The 16,479-nt window shown below is 40.5% G+C and overlaps 1 protein-coding gene across 1 annotated transcript in view; it reads right to left on the bottom strand.

The window, feature by feature from the left end:
* Positions 1 to 16,216, bottom strand: part of CLINT1 (clathrin interactor 1) — a 46,003-nt gene extending 29,787 nt beyond the window's left edge. Inside the window, exon 1 of the mRNA XM_021530738.2 lies at positions 16,085 to 16,216. Coding sequence (XP_021386413.2) covers positions 16,085 to 16,125 — 41 coding nt within the window. The 5' untranslated portion in view covers positions 16,126 to 16,216. The remainder of the gene's footprint in view (positions 1 to 16,084) is intronic.
* Positions 16,217 to 16,479: the final 263 nt, after the last annotated feature.

Below are 16,479 nucleotides of genomic sequence, written 5' to 3'. Positions count from 1 at the left end.
CACAATACAATGGCTATTCAGGAATCTATGCATCTAATACTATTAACAATTATTCAGAGAAGGCATTAATCACCTTCCAAATAAAGATGGTGCTGCTCTTCTCTTCAGTAAACTCATGCATTCCAACTCAGCCAGCTTCTCTCCCCTTGCTGGTGAAGATTATCTAAAAAACATGTAACAAACTCAATGCATTTTCATTTTGCTCCTGTCAGTAATGTCACTTTTGTTATAAAACATGCAGCTTAGATTTAGAGCCTTACAGATAAAACATATGGATACCAAATAGGAAGCCAGCAGTCCACATTCAACAAAGAAACAGATGGGGTCCCATCTGCCAAAATGTCTGGTGAAATACCTCAGGTTACAGAGAGGTAAGAGCGCAACATTAGTGATACTTGACCGTTTGAAGTTCTTTATTTTTCAGCCACTCCTCAGAACCATTACAGATATGTCAAGTTTAGTCCATGAATGCCAGGTTTTATTCCAGACCTTCTATGCAAGGAGCAGTCATACTCCTGGTCAATGATACAATCTTCATTATATACAGTAGGATTTGAAATACATTTTCAGCTTTTCAAGTTCAGTTTCATAATTTATGTGGCAGATGTGCAAGGCAAACTGCACAGAAAGAGATAAGCCAAGAAAAACATCCTGATGGCCACAAATGAATTACAATTTGTGGGAGGAAGGAACTATAAAGCTATTTCCTGTGCCTTACAACTTCTAATCACAAAAGACTACCGAGTAAACAAAATAGCCCCAAATCCACCACACACACTGTCAAAAAGAACAGTGACTTTAAAAATTAAATTGCAGCCTGTTACAGAACTCAGATCTCTTACTTACAGAGCCCAACACTACACCTTACTGAAGTCTTCCCTTTCAAAGTTTCCCCATCTCAGAAGTTCCCACCTGCAGAATGCTATATCCTAAAAGGTTTTGTAATCTCTTGATACAGCTGAATTATTTTTTGCAGATGTTGGGAACCTGAAGCACAGGAACATGGCAGTTTTAAAGTGTATTTGTGCAAGGAACAAACACTTCCTCCCCCACTTGATTTAAGACTGATTTCACCTCTCCTACTGCAGATTCCCTGCAGTATGTTAGTGTTAATACTTTCATACTCTTATATAAAACAATCCCTTGTGGTTCACCAATGAATACATGGCTGCTTTATGTATCTTAATATGTGGCAGTAAATAACTTCTCAAAGTTATCAAGAATTTTGCCATGTTGACAATACTGACTGTGGGCTTGTATCACCTCTATACAAAGTGTACCTTCATTTAAAGTTCAGACCCATTTCTTTATTTCCCCATTTTTAATGGGAAATTTTCATTCCAAACACCCACCTTCACATTCTTCAGTTACCATCCCCAAACTTCACCCATTATAGACTATCTTCCCTTCGAATGAATATTTCTGCAGTTCTATTTTTGAAGGCTTAATAGTGTTGTCATTTTATTATACGTAATTCAAAAAATATTCTTTAAAAGGTAACTTATAAAAATAAATGCTACACTCCAGCAAGTAAAATGAATAAAAATATTTTATTTTAATTTACATAGGAAGGTCACCATAATAGTATTTCCACTGGTTTTCAGTATTAGTTTTTAGGTCACATTTTTATTGAAATTGGAGGACAATTACACACAAAGCATTCTTCTGACAAATCTGATTAAACTTAATTATGAAAACCAATTGCACAAACAAGCGGGAAGAAAGCTGCCATTGAGGCCACACTTGACACTTTGGTGGGACAGTGACACCTAAACAGTAACTCTAGTTTTGATCCAGACACAAAAACGATGCTGCTACTGCCCTGTGCAGGTTTTCAGTCTCCTTGCCTCTTGTGAGCTTCCATCTGGCACATCAGATTAGAGTCACTGCTTTGCAGCTCCTACTCCTGTGGATTTAATCTCTTTCAAAGTTCAACATGCTGTGGTTACACAACAGCAGCTGTATAGTACAAAAAGAAGTGGACATATGAAATTTTGTAACCTTTTGTATCTGCAGAACTAAAGAGACTTCCAGACCCACGCTGTGACTCAATTTACTATTGTGCAATCCCCACACTTATTTTGCCACTCTGCTCCTTACTTACACTTCAGTTTTTTTCTTCTGTAGCAAACAAGCTGCAACAATTGAACCTTTTTTTTTAGACTTAAGTACATCTCCTTATAGAATTCAGATTGCACTTCAACCTTCAAGAGTCAGCAAATGTCATCACGAATTTTTCCACCATGTGATTTATCTTTAAATTTTTCCCTCTTTGTGATCCAGTCAGGTAACATGACTCCTACTGGAAACAAAGGTTTAATCAAGTAGGACAAAGTGTAAGTGAAGTGAAATCTACACAAAAAAACACTTCTGAAGAATACTTTTTATATAAATAAAATACCAGCACAAAAATGGTAAAAAAACCTGGTAAATAAACCCTGGTAGACAATTACAACATAAAACTAAAATTTAAATACGTTATTTTGGGAAGTGTCTACTTCTCACCATAGCTTACACTCTCCAATTAACTGGGTTTCTTTGGGCTTTGTAGCATTCGTTTAGCTTTGAGTGTAACTTCCCCTGAAGACAAAAAGCTGGTTTCAGATATAATGCTGGTTCATAAGGTGTGGCCCAAGTCCTTCTCCAAACCAGCATCAAGTGCTACTTCCTTCCTTGTATGCACACAGAATTGAGACCACATTCAAGTGCACAGCTCAAGCATTTTAAGACATCATCAACAGATAAAGAGTCTCACAAGTACTCCCTGAGTTTTCAGGATTAAGGCACAATATTTTAATGCTGAGAACAAAATATTTACAAGAAGAATAAGAGCTTATCCTTCTTTCAAAAAGAGAAACAAAAGGGGCAGAAGTTTTCAGAGGACAAGGAAGTTGTAGCTAAGCTCAGCATGAGGCACCAGTGAGCTTTGAAGCTGTGCAAATCCAACTCACTCCTGTACCTCAGACTTCCTATTTCTGACCACAAAAAATTTTGAGAGTGACCTTGAATGGAAGCAGAATATAGGGAGGAAAAAGAAAGAAGCTAAAACACCAACTTCACAGTAAAAATCATACACAGTATTATGTAGGTATGACACGCCACACCCTCCTAAACATTCTGAAAACTTGAGGAAGTACCTCAAATCACACACACTGAACACACTAAACTTTCTACAACACAAGCTGCTCTCTATCCCCAGCACCCAGACTGCTGTGAAGGGCTTGCAGCTTCCTCCTACCTTTAACTACACAGCCATGTCCCTGAACAACTCCCCATTCCACCTGTGTGGTAGGAAAGTATTACCAGCACATTACCTAGGAAATGTGACATTACCTAGGCTGAGACATGCATCTCATCAACACAAGCAAGGTCCAAATAGCAGGTGAAGCAACTAAACCAGAAAACCTTCAACTGCACTTTTAATATGGCTTTCTGCCCTGGAAAATGTCCTAAGGCTGAGGCAGGAGCTGAATGCACTTCTGAGCAGGAGAAAGGAAAAGGAAACAGTTTATACAAAATAATCTAATTGCAGGTTCACAAGCAGTTGTTTTCCTCCATTTATGCAAATGTCCCGAAGTGGAATTGCTAAGCAGAAGGTATTCAGGAGGAGTGAAATCACTACCTTTATCCTGGTTATTATAAAGTGAAGTGTATTATCATTTACTAAGTTTATTTCTAAGCTTACAGGAATTAATTCTACAGTTACTATTGTTTGCAAAAAGACCACCTCAACATCAGATTTCAGATCATTTAATTCTGGAAAATAATCAAAATAAAACCAGAAAACGAATACCAATGTCACTACAGAGAAGCTGATCAGCTTCTCTGCTCAAAATTGGTTCCTTTCAGGCTATTTTTTTTTTTTTGCTATTTGAAGCTGAAAGCAAGAATTATTCCAATAGTCCATTAAGAGCTACAATAACTGCTACACTCAATAGCTCTAATACACCTGTAGAAATTCCTTTTATATCCAATACTGAAACCCAATCCATAAGACCATTACATGTCAGACAATATAAGGAAGATGCTGTCTTTATGTAAGATTACATGGAATATGTCTGGATGCCAGAAACTTATTTCATGACTCCACTGCACATAGACAGAGGAGAACAAACAATCCAAGTCCTTCAAACTTCTATTTCAATGTCTCCAAAATTATCCTCTCTCTCTTCCCAAGAAGGAAGCTGTTTGAAACACTAAACCTTTCCCTGCATCCCACCTTGCTAACAAGAAAGAGTAAGAAATTCAACATCTTATAATTAAATTGCAATTAAGACTTTGCAGTCTCACAGCAAGTAGTTTATACACCTTTAGTATAAGCAGGGCTGCGCAAGGGGAAACCTTCTCAGCATCATAATCTGACAATTTCAAAAGATGCTCATTATATTTTGGAAAGAGTAAAGGCAAGTATGCAGTGATAATTCTGCAGACTAATCTGGGAGCATCAAAGGTTTTACAGGTAGAGACAAAATACAGTCCTCTTCCTGAACCTCTGCCTTCCTGAACCTCTGAGGCTCTGCCCTCAGGCCTTTAGTCCTGAATTGCCAGCTCCTAGGAATAGCACAATTATTTGGCTTTCCAACAGTAAGTTAAAAAAAACAAACCAAATAAAAAATGCCAAGCACTTTCCTACTTCTGATCCTTCATCTGTTAATTAACCTGAATTACCACATTTCTTCTCTGCTACACGTTTATCCAAGAATAAAAAACTTGCTTAATACCAATTGTCTTTAGTCATTCTATTTTCCATGAAGGTAGGTTACAACCTAGCAGTCCTTCTGTTGCTGTATTAAGCAGCTGGACAAAGAAATTTTGGTTAATAGTTAATGACAAAGTGTCCTTCCAGAGCTATTCACAGCTGAGTATATAAAAATGGGCACAAGCAGTAAGAACATGTCATTAGGAGTAAATATTGCAACAGCAATGTCATATTAATGTTATTTCATTAGAATTTTTAGGTTGGTATCTCACATTAACTAAAAAGCTTGGCAAACAAAACCCCACAAGTTCACAAAGATGCACTTTGACTGAAAGCAAGTGTTATTTTGTGAAGCAGGTCTGGTCAATTACAGACAAATTAACTTTCACATTTCCAAGCCATGTTTATTTGTGGAGGATAATGATGTTTTCTCTCCTTTCATAGGTATCCCTTTGTTAAACTGGTTCCTCCAGGAGATCAAGTAACTCTTGTCCTAAAGAGGTAACAGGAGCTGCTCCATTTGCCTCAGAGACCCAGTTTCTGGTTCCTGACCACACAGAGATGGTAATTTCAAATGACACCGTGTATTTGCAACAAACAAATTTCACAATGGCTCAACATGGGCACTATTTATTTATTTACTCACTAATGGTAAAATCACTGGATTTTTATGAGCTAAAGCCTGCAGCTACAGGAGTTACAGTTACTGTGTAATTAACAAAAAACCAACACTGGCAGTCTGAAGGCTGAGACTGCACTTGCCAATTAGGAGTCTATTAGCACTACGTTTTCAAGCTGTCTCAAGAAATGCAATCATCTGTTTGGTAGCAAGGAGAGCTAGAACACTGTGATAGAAGTTAACTCATTTAGACAATAAATACCTCTGAACAGAGAGTTCCCCCCCCCACTTCATATGATCATACAGAAAAACAGTTTAAATAATTCAGTAATTGTCAAAACAAGGAATAATTTAAAGTGACAGCAATCTTTAAGAGATCAGCTCTATTTGTAGATGTAAGCTACCAAGACTAATTTATTTTTCAAAATATGCATTCACCTATTGCAACTCCAATAAAATTATCTAAGGTTATTAAGAGCCTTCTTCACATACTAAAAGGTCTTAGAGAACCTTTCAACTGAGTAGTCTAGGAGAATACAAAACAAAACACACACCTACAAAAAAAATCACATAAGGAGGTATTTGTTTACTAAGTATAAAGTAATGTCTTGAGAGGAAACACTGAGCACAGTCTGTAACCTACATTAGGATGATTCTAAACAGCTTGACAGGATGGGGAGAATAACCACTAAGAAACACAGTGCTGTGACTCAGAAGGGAGTAGAGAAAAAAAAAAAAACCCTCCCTAACTCCCTATAGGTTTCATTATTATTACAACAGATTAAAAAGAATGCAGGCCAATCTCATTAAATAAGTTGAATATACACTAATATTTCTAATTGTATCCCAAATGAACCAGTTAATAGCTATTAAACACACAGTCAATATTGAACTCAGGACAGGACACACCTTTTGGATGAAGGGACAAAAAGGTTCAACAACTTTGAGGTGGTTTCCTTATAACCCACAAATAGCCACTGGCAATACTGGTGTCACAGAAGCTTCATTCTTAGTGGCAAACCAAACACCTCTAGAAAGATTTAATCTATTTAAAGTAACAGTCTACACAGAATACCCACTTCACCATTCTGATATAACCCAAATATATACCACCAGTATTTCTATTGCAGTAAGCTGCAGAAATTGAACTGAAAGCTTCTCATGTGAAGCTCTGTTGGACCTCAAGATCAATTCAAGCCTAAAACACTCAAAGTACTGCCACACAAGACACAAAACTGTGTTTCAGTTTATATCCTTTCCCAGAAGTTTGTGACCCAACAGTGGAACTAGAATATTGATGCTTACCCTCCCCATCACAACACTGATACAAAGGTGGGCTTGGGACTTTTAAGTTGTGACATGAGACAGGAGAGCAGCTTCAAATAAATTTAAACTTGCAGCTAAAAAACTACTAATGATACAGTTTTAAATAACAAAATTATGTAGAAATGTCTTATAATGGAAAAAGGCTCCACAGCTAACCTTCCTGTCCTTTCCCCATCACCACAAGCATTTGTGGTGCCATGAGCAGCTGTTTGTAAAACATGTGGCCAAATCAGTTATTAACCCTAAAACGATGGGGGCTCTTGCAGCTGTTATCAGCAAGAGAGCACAAGCAAATACTGAACCACACACCAGCAGCACAAGGAAGGCAAAAACAGGGAATAGCTAGGTATAAAAATGAGTTAGTTCTATCTTAGTAGAAAAATAATCTTAGAGCTCTTCAAGCTGCTTGTGAAATCACATGCTAAGGGTGTACTGCACTCAACTTGTACTTTTGCCCCCAGCCACTTATTCTTGCCCAAATACCATTCCTTCTTTATGCCAGTACAAATATTTGTGTGATGATGGAGTTAACTATACCAGGGAACCAATCCAGTGAAGAACTAAATTGGCAAAAACAACTGGTTAGTCAGAGATTCTCTCATCAAGCAGAAAGTCTGCAAGTGCCAGCAAAGGGAGAGAAGTGTGCAGGCAGTGGCAGACAGGAGGCTGAGAAACCTCTTTCACCATCAGCCTACGCTTACACTGACTGTGAAACTACAAACTCTGATTTCACGGCTTGGGTTTTGTTTTCTTTTTGGTGAAAGTGCTGACTGTGTTTGAAATTTCAGGGCAACTACAAAGGGAGAGTTAACCCTGTTCCGGTGTACTCCACTTACATGAGAACTTTAGGTCTATCTCCTCTCCTTTGCCATTTCAACAACGCTTCCTCAAATGTGCAACACAATTGTATGGCAAATAGGTTTAGGGAGCTACTCTATCTCCAACAATCTAAAAAGTCCTTTTGGGAGAGAAAGAGCTTCCAGTTGGGTCTGTTCCTATTTTCAATTCCTCACACAGCAACCCAGACATCATCATTACATAGCACACAATGCAAGAAGAAGTAATGAATACTCTTTCTGACTGGTACTGAAAAAAGAGCACTCAAGAGCACCACAGCCTACACAGCTTTCTGGAAAGAAGTAAGGTACCAACTTGTAACAATTTCACATGACCCCACCTTAGCATATTTTAGAAAAAAAAAATGAGTACACCACAGTTAGAATCAGATCTCACAAAGGCAGAATAGAAGGACCATTTTGTTCTGGAGAGTTCTGCTCTTTTACACAACTGCTCTTTCTAAAGAGGCTACCAACAAGCATCATTCAAGTTTTAGCTGCATAACAGCTCTTCATTCCAAATGGAACAGGTAAATAAAGCTCTTGCTCCAAACTGAAACTTGACAGCAGCTGTCAATCCTTGTGTCTAACTGGGTCCATATTTGACCTGTGTCATTAAGATCCAGATCACTACAAGGAGCTGGAAAAAGACCAACTGCAAATCTGACTGCTTTATTCACTTGGTACATTTGCTACTAATTCTGCTTTTCATTCTCTTGCCCTACATTAGCTTTGCCTTATAAATACAAAAAATTGAAATAAGCATTTAAACAAAGTCTGTGAAACAGCCATCTTTTAACAAAACGTTATGCTATTGTACATCTTTATATCAGTAAAAAAACTATTAAAGGGAACAGCTCTTCTCAAGGAGTTTCCATTTCCTGCCCCTCTTCTTTAAATACCATTTCAGTTTAATTTCAGAGCACACAGTGGTAATTTGGAAGCTGAAGTTCCTCATCAAGCACATGCCATCAAAGTATTTGAAGCAACAGGTCAACAGGCCAGTTACATTCTGTATGTTGGAGATGAGTTCAAATTGGAATTCTTGTATTGTAACTTTGGACAAGCTGTACTCAAACTTCAGAATAAATCAATATTCCAAAAGTTCCAGAATGAAGCACAAAACTCTCAATCATTACATTTTTGTGTTCTTCATCCTGTGAAGCAATGCTTCACTCATTCTCCAGTGGCTCGTCTTTGTTTTTAGAAATAAACATAATTTTCATATAAATACAGAAATTCATTTAACACTTGAAATGAATGGAGACAAATATAAAAGAATCAGATCAGCATTTTAAGATTGTATTTTAGGACAACTGCAGCACTTAGAGTTGCACACTGAAATAGCAAAGCCTGAGGAGAGAAAGCAGTAGTGTGACCAATGCTTTGGAAGTAATTACATCTTCTATATGAAATAATTACGTAAATCAGCTAATATTCTGTAATACACTAACTGGCAACACAACCAAGAGGAATTAGCATAGAACTGAGTTAAGCACCTTGATCCTTTTGACCACAGCTGCACACAGTGATGTAGGTAAGGCGTATCCTTGACCAGTTTCATGCACCCCCCAAGCAGGAGCCCAGTCCTGCTTGACAAGGACACACAAAGCTCTGCTTCAGAGACCATTTCAAGAACACAGAAGTTGTCACACGTACATCACTTAGATTCCTTGAAAATACATAAAGCAAACACCTGAGCTAGCCTTACACAACATAAAACAGACTATTGTCAGCTACCACAGGGTGTAAAATGGCAATAACACATCTGAAAGAGCACTAACAAAAGCACCACTTGGAGTGAGCTGATGAAACTGTGTGCTTGGCCACAACTACCTTATGCCAACTCTTAATAAATCCATCAGCTTGTCATATTTGCCTGTTTGATGGATTACTCCAGCAGCTGAATATTCAAACAAGAGAACATTGTACCTATGTATGTGAGATAACAGCATAATACTTTCACAGATGCATATCTCCCATACTCAATTACATGGCCCAAAGACTAGAACCCTTTTCCTTCCTTATTAATACCAGCAATTTTCTGGAAGTTTTTTAAGGGAAGGAGGAAAGCCCGAAGAAGTAACTTGCTGTTACAAGTACTTGGCAGATACAGCAATGCCTGGCTGCAGAGCCAAATGCTACATTCAAATCCAGTCCTCCTTTGTATTGCCAAGACTTTCTTCTCTCTCTCAGTTCTCTGGTAACCAGGCAAAGGACAAACCCTTCCATGGCTGAAGATAATCATCATCATCTGGCTTGTAATAATAATACAAAATGCTGTTGTTAAAGCAGTTATCAGCAGGGCACCTCTTTAGCAGCAATAGAAGAATAACTCATGCAGTGAGGGTTAACTAACTGTTCCTTACATAAAGCTGTGGAAGTGTTCACTGCCCTGAAGATCTTGCTTATGCAAACCAAAATAAATCTTAAATATAGAGAAAACTAAATGATCCTGGGACTGAAGCAAAGGAGTTTACAGAGATTCAGATAGCAATGGACAAATGTTAGACAGTCATTTACCCTTCTACTGGATATATTTTATGATGGATCATTTACAATAATACCTGCTATTACTGAGTGAGAAACCAGCATTTCATTAAAGAGCTCAGGAGTCTGGGTGGACAAATCCATGAACCACAAGAAAATCGCCTGTAAATAAGAACAATTACAGGCAAGTTAAAAAGAGAAAGCAGTTAGGCTGGAGGATTGAAAACCCTCAACTAAGGATACATCGGATCCTGCCTACTTTTGGGGAAAACATGAGCATTCCAAAGGCAGAGAGCAATCAAAAGTCAGCTGAAAGGTCGGTAATTGTAGGGTAAATGACTGAGGCACATTTATCACATTAATATCCTGCAGACTTAGCATGAGGTAGCAGACAGCAACATGAGACTGGAAGCCAACAAATGCAGATTTTTAACTGTTACCAGCACAATGTGACTTATTTACTTGACAGACTTATCTTACCAGCTTCCCTCATCTGTGACCTGGAGTAAAGTGCAGGGTCTCATTACGTGCTTTAGGCTACAACAGCAAGAAATTGCAATGACAATAGAAGCAGTAATTCACACTATTTTACCAGTAATTTACCCTCCTCTTTACAGATTGTACAATTAGAAGCACTAAAGAAAACATGCTGTTTATCAACCAGAACTTCTCCCCTGCCTGGTTCTATTGGAGTTCATGACAACAGCTCCTTTAATCCTTCCTTTTCCCCAAACACTAAAAATCCTCTCTTTGCACAGATGCAGCAACAGAATAAATAATAGAGGACCCAAGTGCCTACCTCTAAAATAAATTTTAAGGTGTTATAATGCTTCCTTATTACAATCAATTCTAAATAAGACTATTTGCTCTCCATTTAAAAAGAAATTAAACTATTACATACTGGGCAATTCATCAAGCTTGTGAAGCATATGAAAACAGCTCTGCAACACCACAGAGTGTAAACACGTTCCTGCTGGGCCATTAGAAAGGTGTGGCTAAGAGCAGTAGCAGCAAAGCAGGGCTCAGTTAGGTGGACAAAACTGAACTGGAAGGAGCACCGAACAAACAGGAATATGGCAACTGTCATATTCCTATTACTAGCAAGAAATTCACAGGCTCTCTCCTTTAATTTTTAAGTAAAAGTAAGTGGCTATTACCTCACTCACCTGAACTAATGAACATCTGGACAATACTGTCCTAACTACATTCAGATCTGTCACCTTCATCCCTTTTTTCATGAGACTGTCTCTTATCCTTTGATGTGTGGAAAGGTGTTTTAAAGAAGCTCTCTCACATTAAGGTAATGCATGCAGAAGATCACAAAAGCTACGAATGGCAATGGAATTTTAAAGAAAGTGGCTGTAAGGTCTCACCACACTGTTACATAGGCAGCAATCTGATCTCAATGGGTCCAAAGGTTTTCCAGCCTGCCTGCTGCATGTCCTACACGTCTGTGACAGAAACCAGGCAGCAAAAATGGTAACATGACATAGTAAGAGAAAAGTTAATGCAATGAGGAGTCCAGCTGGCCTTGCTACCTATATACACAAGAACACTGTGCTCTGCTTTGAGCTGAACCCCTTGTGCAGGTTAGCATGAGGGAACCTTTCAGTAAAATAAGAATCAGCAGTTTCTGCTTCAAGAAGAGGAAATTCAACAGAACTAAAAAGAAATGATGGCCTGGGTTTTGAATTTGGCCACTAGGCCAAGCTGATATCACCAAGTTTCTGACAAGCTAAAACCTGTTCTAACAGGAATTCTTAATATTCCTTGGGTTTTTTGTTTTGTTTTTTAATGCCACGGGGTTTTCTTGGTAGACGTCTCCTAGAAATCTCACAGGGAACACAAAGCACAACATGTACTTGTCCAGTAAGACTTAAAAGTTAAATTACCAAGTTGCACACCACTCTTGTATTTCCACAGCCTGGAATCCTGAACTCACTCAGTGACTACAACAGCTTTTGCCAGCTCTGTTATCATACAGTGAGGACAAACTTGGTTAAGGCCCTTGCTGACTGGATTATCAAAGTACTGATACACCTATACCAATAAAAATATGACTTTTCTTGTGTAAGCTGCTTCTACAATGTACCAGGCAACCTGCAGATCCTTAGTCTCCTGCAGCTCACAGGCAATAAATGCAACACTTGGCCTCAAGTTTCATCACAACTGCAGAATTGTTTTAGAGCAGGCATGGGGTAACCTGAACTCTGCCATGGGTGCCACAATATCTGGGACTGCTCTGACCAGAGCATCCAGAGACAAAGCTGCAGATCCCTGCTGCAGCAGAGCAGTGGGAGGGAGGGACACCAGACTCCTTCCCACCTGCCAAATGTTCCTGCAGCTCCCATTCCCACCAGCAGCTCCAGGGTGTGACATGTGCCTCTGTGCTCTGCCACAGCAACTGGCCACCTCCTGCCTGGAATGCTGAGGCAACGCAGTTACACTGCAGCCCTCAGCTGAGGCTGGGACAAAAGAGAACCCAACAAGAAATCTCTGACATTGCCTCAGGAGTGACTCAGAACTGCCACCTGACTCACCAACTTTGCACCAAGCACCACCCTGGCCCTGAGCCATCAGAAACCTCTGCCATTTAAACAGTGTTCACTGTCCTGGAGCCAAAGAGCTGAGCACAGAGGGCTGAATTTATTTTCCAACTGTTTAGTTTACTTTCCAAATTCAGTGTTGAATTACTGGGGGAAAAGAACCCACACAAGTGAACACAAAAGTGAAAAGCTGCCTTAAGTTAATTTATTCACATAATAATATGAAATAGAATTTACTCCAGAAGAAAAAATACTATGTAGACCTACACCTTCTAAAGCATAAACTAACCAGAAATTCAACAGAAATTCAATATAATTTCACACACTTGAAGAACTCTTGAACACACTGCAGTACCCATTAAGAAACTGGAGGGTGTAAGAATTTTGACAGTTATTTTGAAATTGCAAGAATAAATCTCATGATAAGTAGATTTTACTAGGTACATACAGGATTTACTAAATATTTGATTTAAACTGCAACCTTATTTACAATGCCCAGTCAGAAACAAGGTATTACTGCTCAGCCAAACCTAATCAAGGTAGGTACTTAATATTTAAGGGAGGGAGTTGCATTGGCATTGAAAAGCAGTGAAGTTAACAAAGGGCAGAAGAAAACACGGAACAAAAGGATTCCATCACATCCTAGAACAGTAAATCTAATACTCTACCAGAGTCTTCCTTCTAAACTGCAAATACAATACGACTACCACTCAGTATCTAAAATAACTGTCTCGTGCACAACAGCATGCAAATCCATACTTTAGAGTTACTAGAAAATGCCACCATAAAAGTAAGAGGTGATTGTGAAGAGAATTACAAAGCAGAATTTACCTGATGAATTTCATTGCCCAATTCCAATCACACCAAAGAAATACAGAGACCAAATACTTAAAAAATACTAAATACAAATTTGAATTTCTCATATGTATTTTGCAGTTGCTAACTTATTTTTTGCTTCTAAGACTTTGATGAATGTTAACAGGTTATGATTTTTACCTGGGTTTTAGCATTTAAAATAACCCACAGCTGTTTATCATCACTTACAGAACCTTCACACACCAAAGTATCTGAGAATTGTGTAAGAAAAGTCCTTCATGTTGAAATAGCTGACCTAACCAAGCTCTCAGCCACTGAAGCACAAACAAGGATAACAAAATAAACCCCAGATGAGTAAATTGAAACTCTAAGATAAGTATCAGCTGAATATGGAACCAAGATGCAGAGCTCAAAACCACTACCACAACCATCAGGGTTTGAACTAGGAAAACTTCAAGCAACTTGCATATTTTCAAAATCCTCATATAATCATATTCCCTTTTTAAGGAAAGAAGAGCAGTTTCTTGTTAAAGTTCAGTATGTTGCTGCCACAGCATCAGCTGTTATTTATGAGGCAGATTATATCATTTAGCTTCCTCTGCAGAGAATTTTGTAAGTCATGGCCTCAAGACTGAAGACATTATGACAAATCTACACCACACACAATGGGACTATTGATCCTGATGTCTCTAGATACCACTTACTCTGCAGGCTCCACCTTCTTTCTGCCCCTCCTCCTCTTTTTTAACAAACAATCTGCTTTATTTAGATAATGTTATTCCCAAAAAACTGAAGTTTATTCAAAAAACATTTATTATTATTGGAAGTGTTCATTTCTTGCACCTGTTCTGGAAGTAGAATGAATTTTCCAATTCAGATTTTGATTACTGCTGGACTTAGGAAGTTATACCCTTATAAGTAAACATTTTAAGAACAGTATATTATAATATTATAATGCTACAGTGATCATTAATCCTACAGACAAAAAAAGTACACAAGTAAAACTTAGGAAAAGCTTTATTTCCCTGAAAGGTTCTGGAACTCAAGTCACAGTTGTACTCCTAAATACCTAATCTGTCACATTATTAAAACAACTTTAACCCGGGTTGACTTTGTATACAAGAAGCTGTAAAAAGTAAATAACTTCCTCAGGACAAGACTTAATCACAGTGGTTTTTGAATGTCATCCAAATCTTGGCCTAGAAAAGTCTCAGTCTAGTACAAAGCACCTTGAGCAAAACAGTTGATTATCATGAATAAGCTGACACTTCTCAGTTTGCCATCTTTAAACCCATTCATCACACAGGCCCTTTTAAAAGCTGTTTGGAGAAACAAAAATGTAAAAAAAAGTTTAAAACAGAGCCTCAGTTTTGACACTTTTGACTTGTAAGGGAGGTACAACTGTTTGTCATTAATAACATCTGGTATATACCAATCTACAGACCTTCAGCCAGTTGTTCCTCTTAGCATTCCACAATTCATACAACACAGTTTGGACTGGAAAACAACTTTAGGGAGCATCTAGGCCAAGTCCCTGCCATGAGCAGGGACATCTTTGACCCACAGAATTAGTGGGGTTGGGAGTGGGCTCTGGAGACCATCCAGTCCAACCCCCTGCTAAAGCAGGTACACCTGGAGCAGGCTGCACAGGATCCCATCCAGCCCAGTCTGGAATATCTCCAGAGAAGGGGACTCCACAACCTCTCTGGACAGGCTGCTCCAGCTGTCACACTGAAAGTAAAGAGGCTTTTCCTCACATTCAGATAGAACTTCTGTGTTTCAGTTTGTGCCCACTGCCCCTTGTCCCATCACTGGGCATCCCTGAAAAGAGTGATGGAGAAGTGCTCCAAGCTTTCCCCTTACAGACTTATTATTTGAGGAGGTAAAACAACCTTTGCTAAGTTCTCCACCATACCAAATTTTTCAAATGCCAAAAATTAAGGAGTGGCTGACACACACATCATGCTCTCTATCTGCAACACAATGATCACGATAACCAAGTCCATAGACAAGTATTCAGCATAAGGATGTGCTATTCAAGGAAACAAACTTATAAATATCTGAGCTATTTAAATATGTAAGGGGTTTGAATGGGCATCTCAGCCCTCTACCTCTCTGAACAGCCCGGGGTTGTGAGTCAATGGCAGGCAAACCTGTCCTTAGGAAGGAGGGAAAGACTATAAAGAGCATGTGGTGACTTGGTAAGCTCTGTGAAAACGTGCAGATTCTTTACTTCCCTCCTGCTTTGAGTGGCTTCTCTGTTCCCCCTCAGGGGCCCAAGGGCCACGCTGGGAGCCAATCCAGCAGACAGGTTCCAAGGGCTCCTACACCAAACAGGCACACACAGACGGGGACCCTGGCACAGGAGGGGGCACCCGAAGCTGAAGCACTGATCGCCAAGAGCTGGAAGGGCCCAGATGCGCCCGAAAGGGGCGGGAAAGTAGCCAGCCATAATGGAAAGGCCACAGACTACCTCCAAAGCAACCCCTGCCTGCCTGCAGCCCCGGAGGGACCACAAGGCCACGCCGGGAGGACGCTCAGGGGCGATCCCGGGCAGCCACCGGGGGACAGGGACGGGAGCAGGGAGAGACAAGGGGGCCGGGGTCAGCCGGGCACGGAGGGGGTGTGAGGCCGCCACCTCAGCAGGGGAGGGGCCGCGGCCATGTTGGGGGGGGCGGGGGGAACGCGGGCCCGGCTGAGGGGCCACGGCGGAGCCGCCCCCGGCCCCCCGCGCGCGTCCCGCCGTACTCACGCCTTGTCCACCAGCTCCCGCACTTTCCACATGTTCAACATGGAGCCGACCGCCCGGAGACCCGCCCGGCCCCGCTCCCTCCGCCGCCGGCCCCAGGAGGCCCCGCTCGCCGCGCTCCGGCCGCCGCCGCCTCCGCCGAGCAAGGGACGCGGCGCCGCTCCCGGAAATGAAGGGTCGGATGGCCGCGCGGGCTGCTGGGAGATGGAGTCCCGGGGAGGGGGACGGAGGGGGCCGGGCGCGGAGTCTGCGGGGCGCCGCGAGGGCTGCCGGGAGTGGTAGTTCGCGGCTGTGCGCGCGGGGCCTGCCGGGAGCGGGCGTGAGGGGCATGAGGGGGACCGGGCGGGGGTGAAATTGACCGGGTTGAAATTGATGGGGTGGAATCGACCGGGGTGGAA

Source organism: Lonchura striata, chromosome 15 (genome assembly GCF_046129695.1).
Source record: "Lonchura striata isolate bLonStr1 chromosome 15, bLonStr1.mat, whole genome shotgun sequence".
Taxonomy (NCBI): Eukaryota; Metazoa; Chordata; class Aves; order Passeriformes; family Estrildidae; genus Lonchura; species Lonchura striata.
This window is presented reverse-complemented; position numbering and strand designations above follow the sequence as displayed.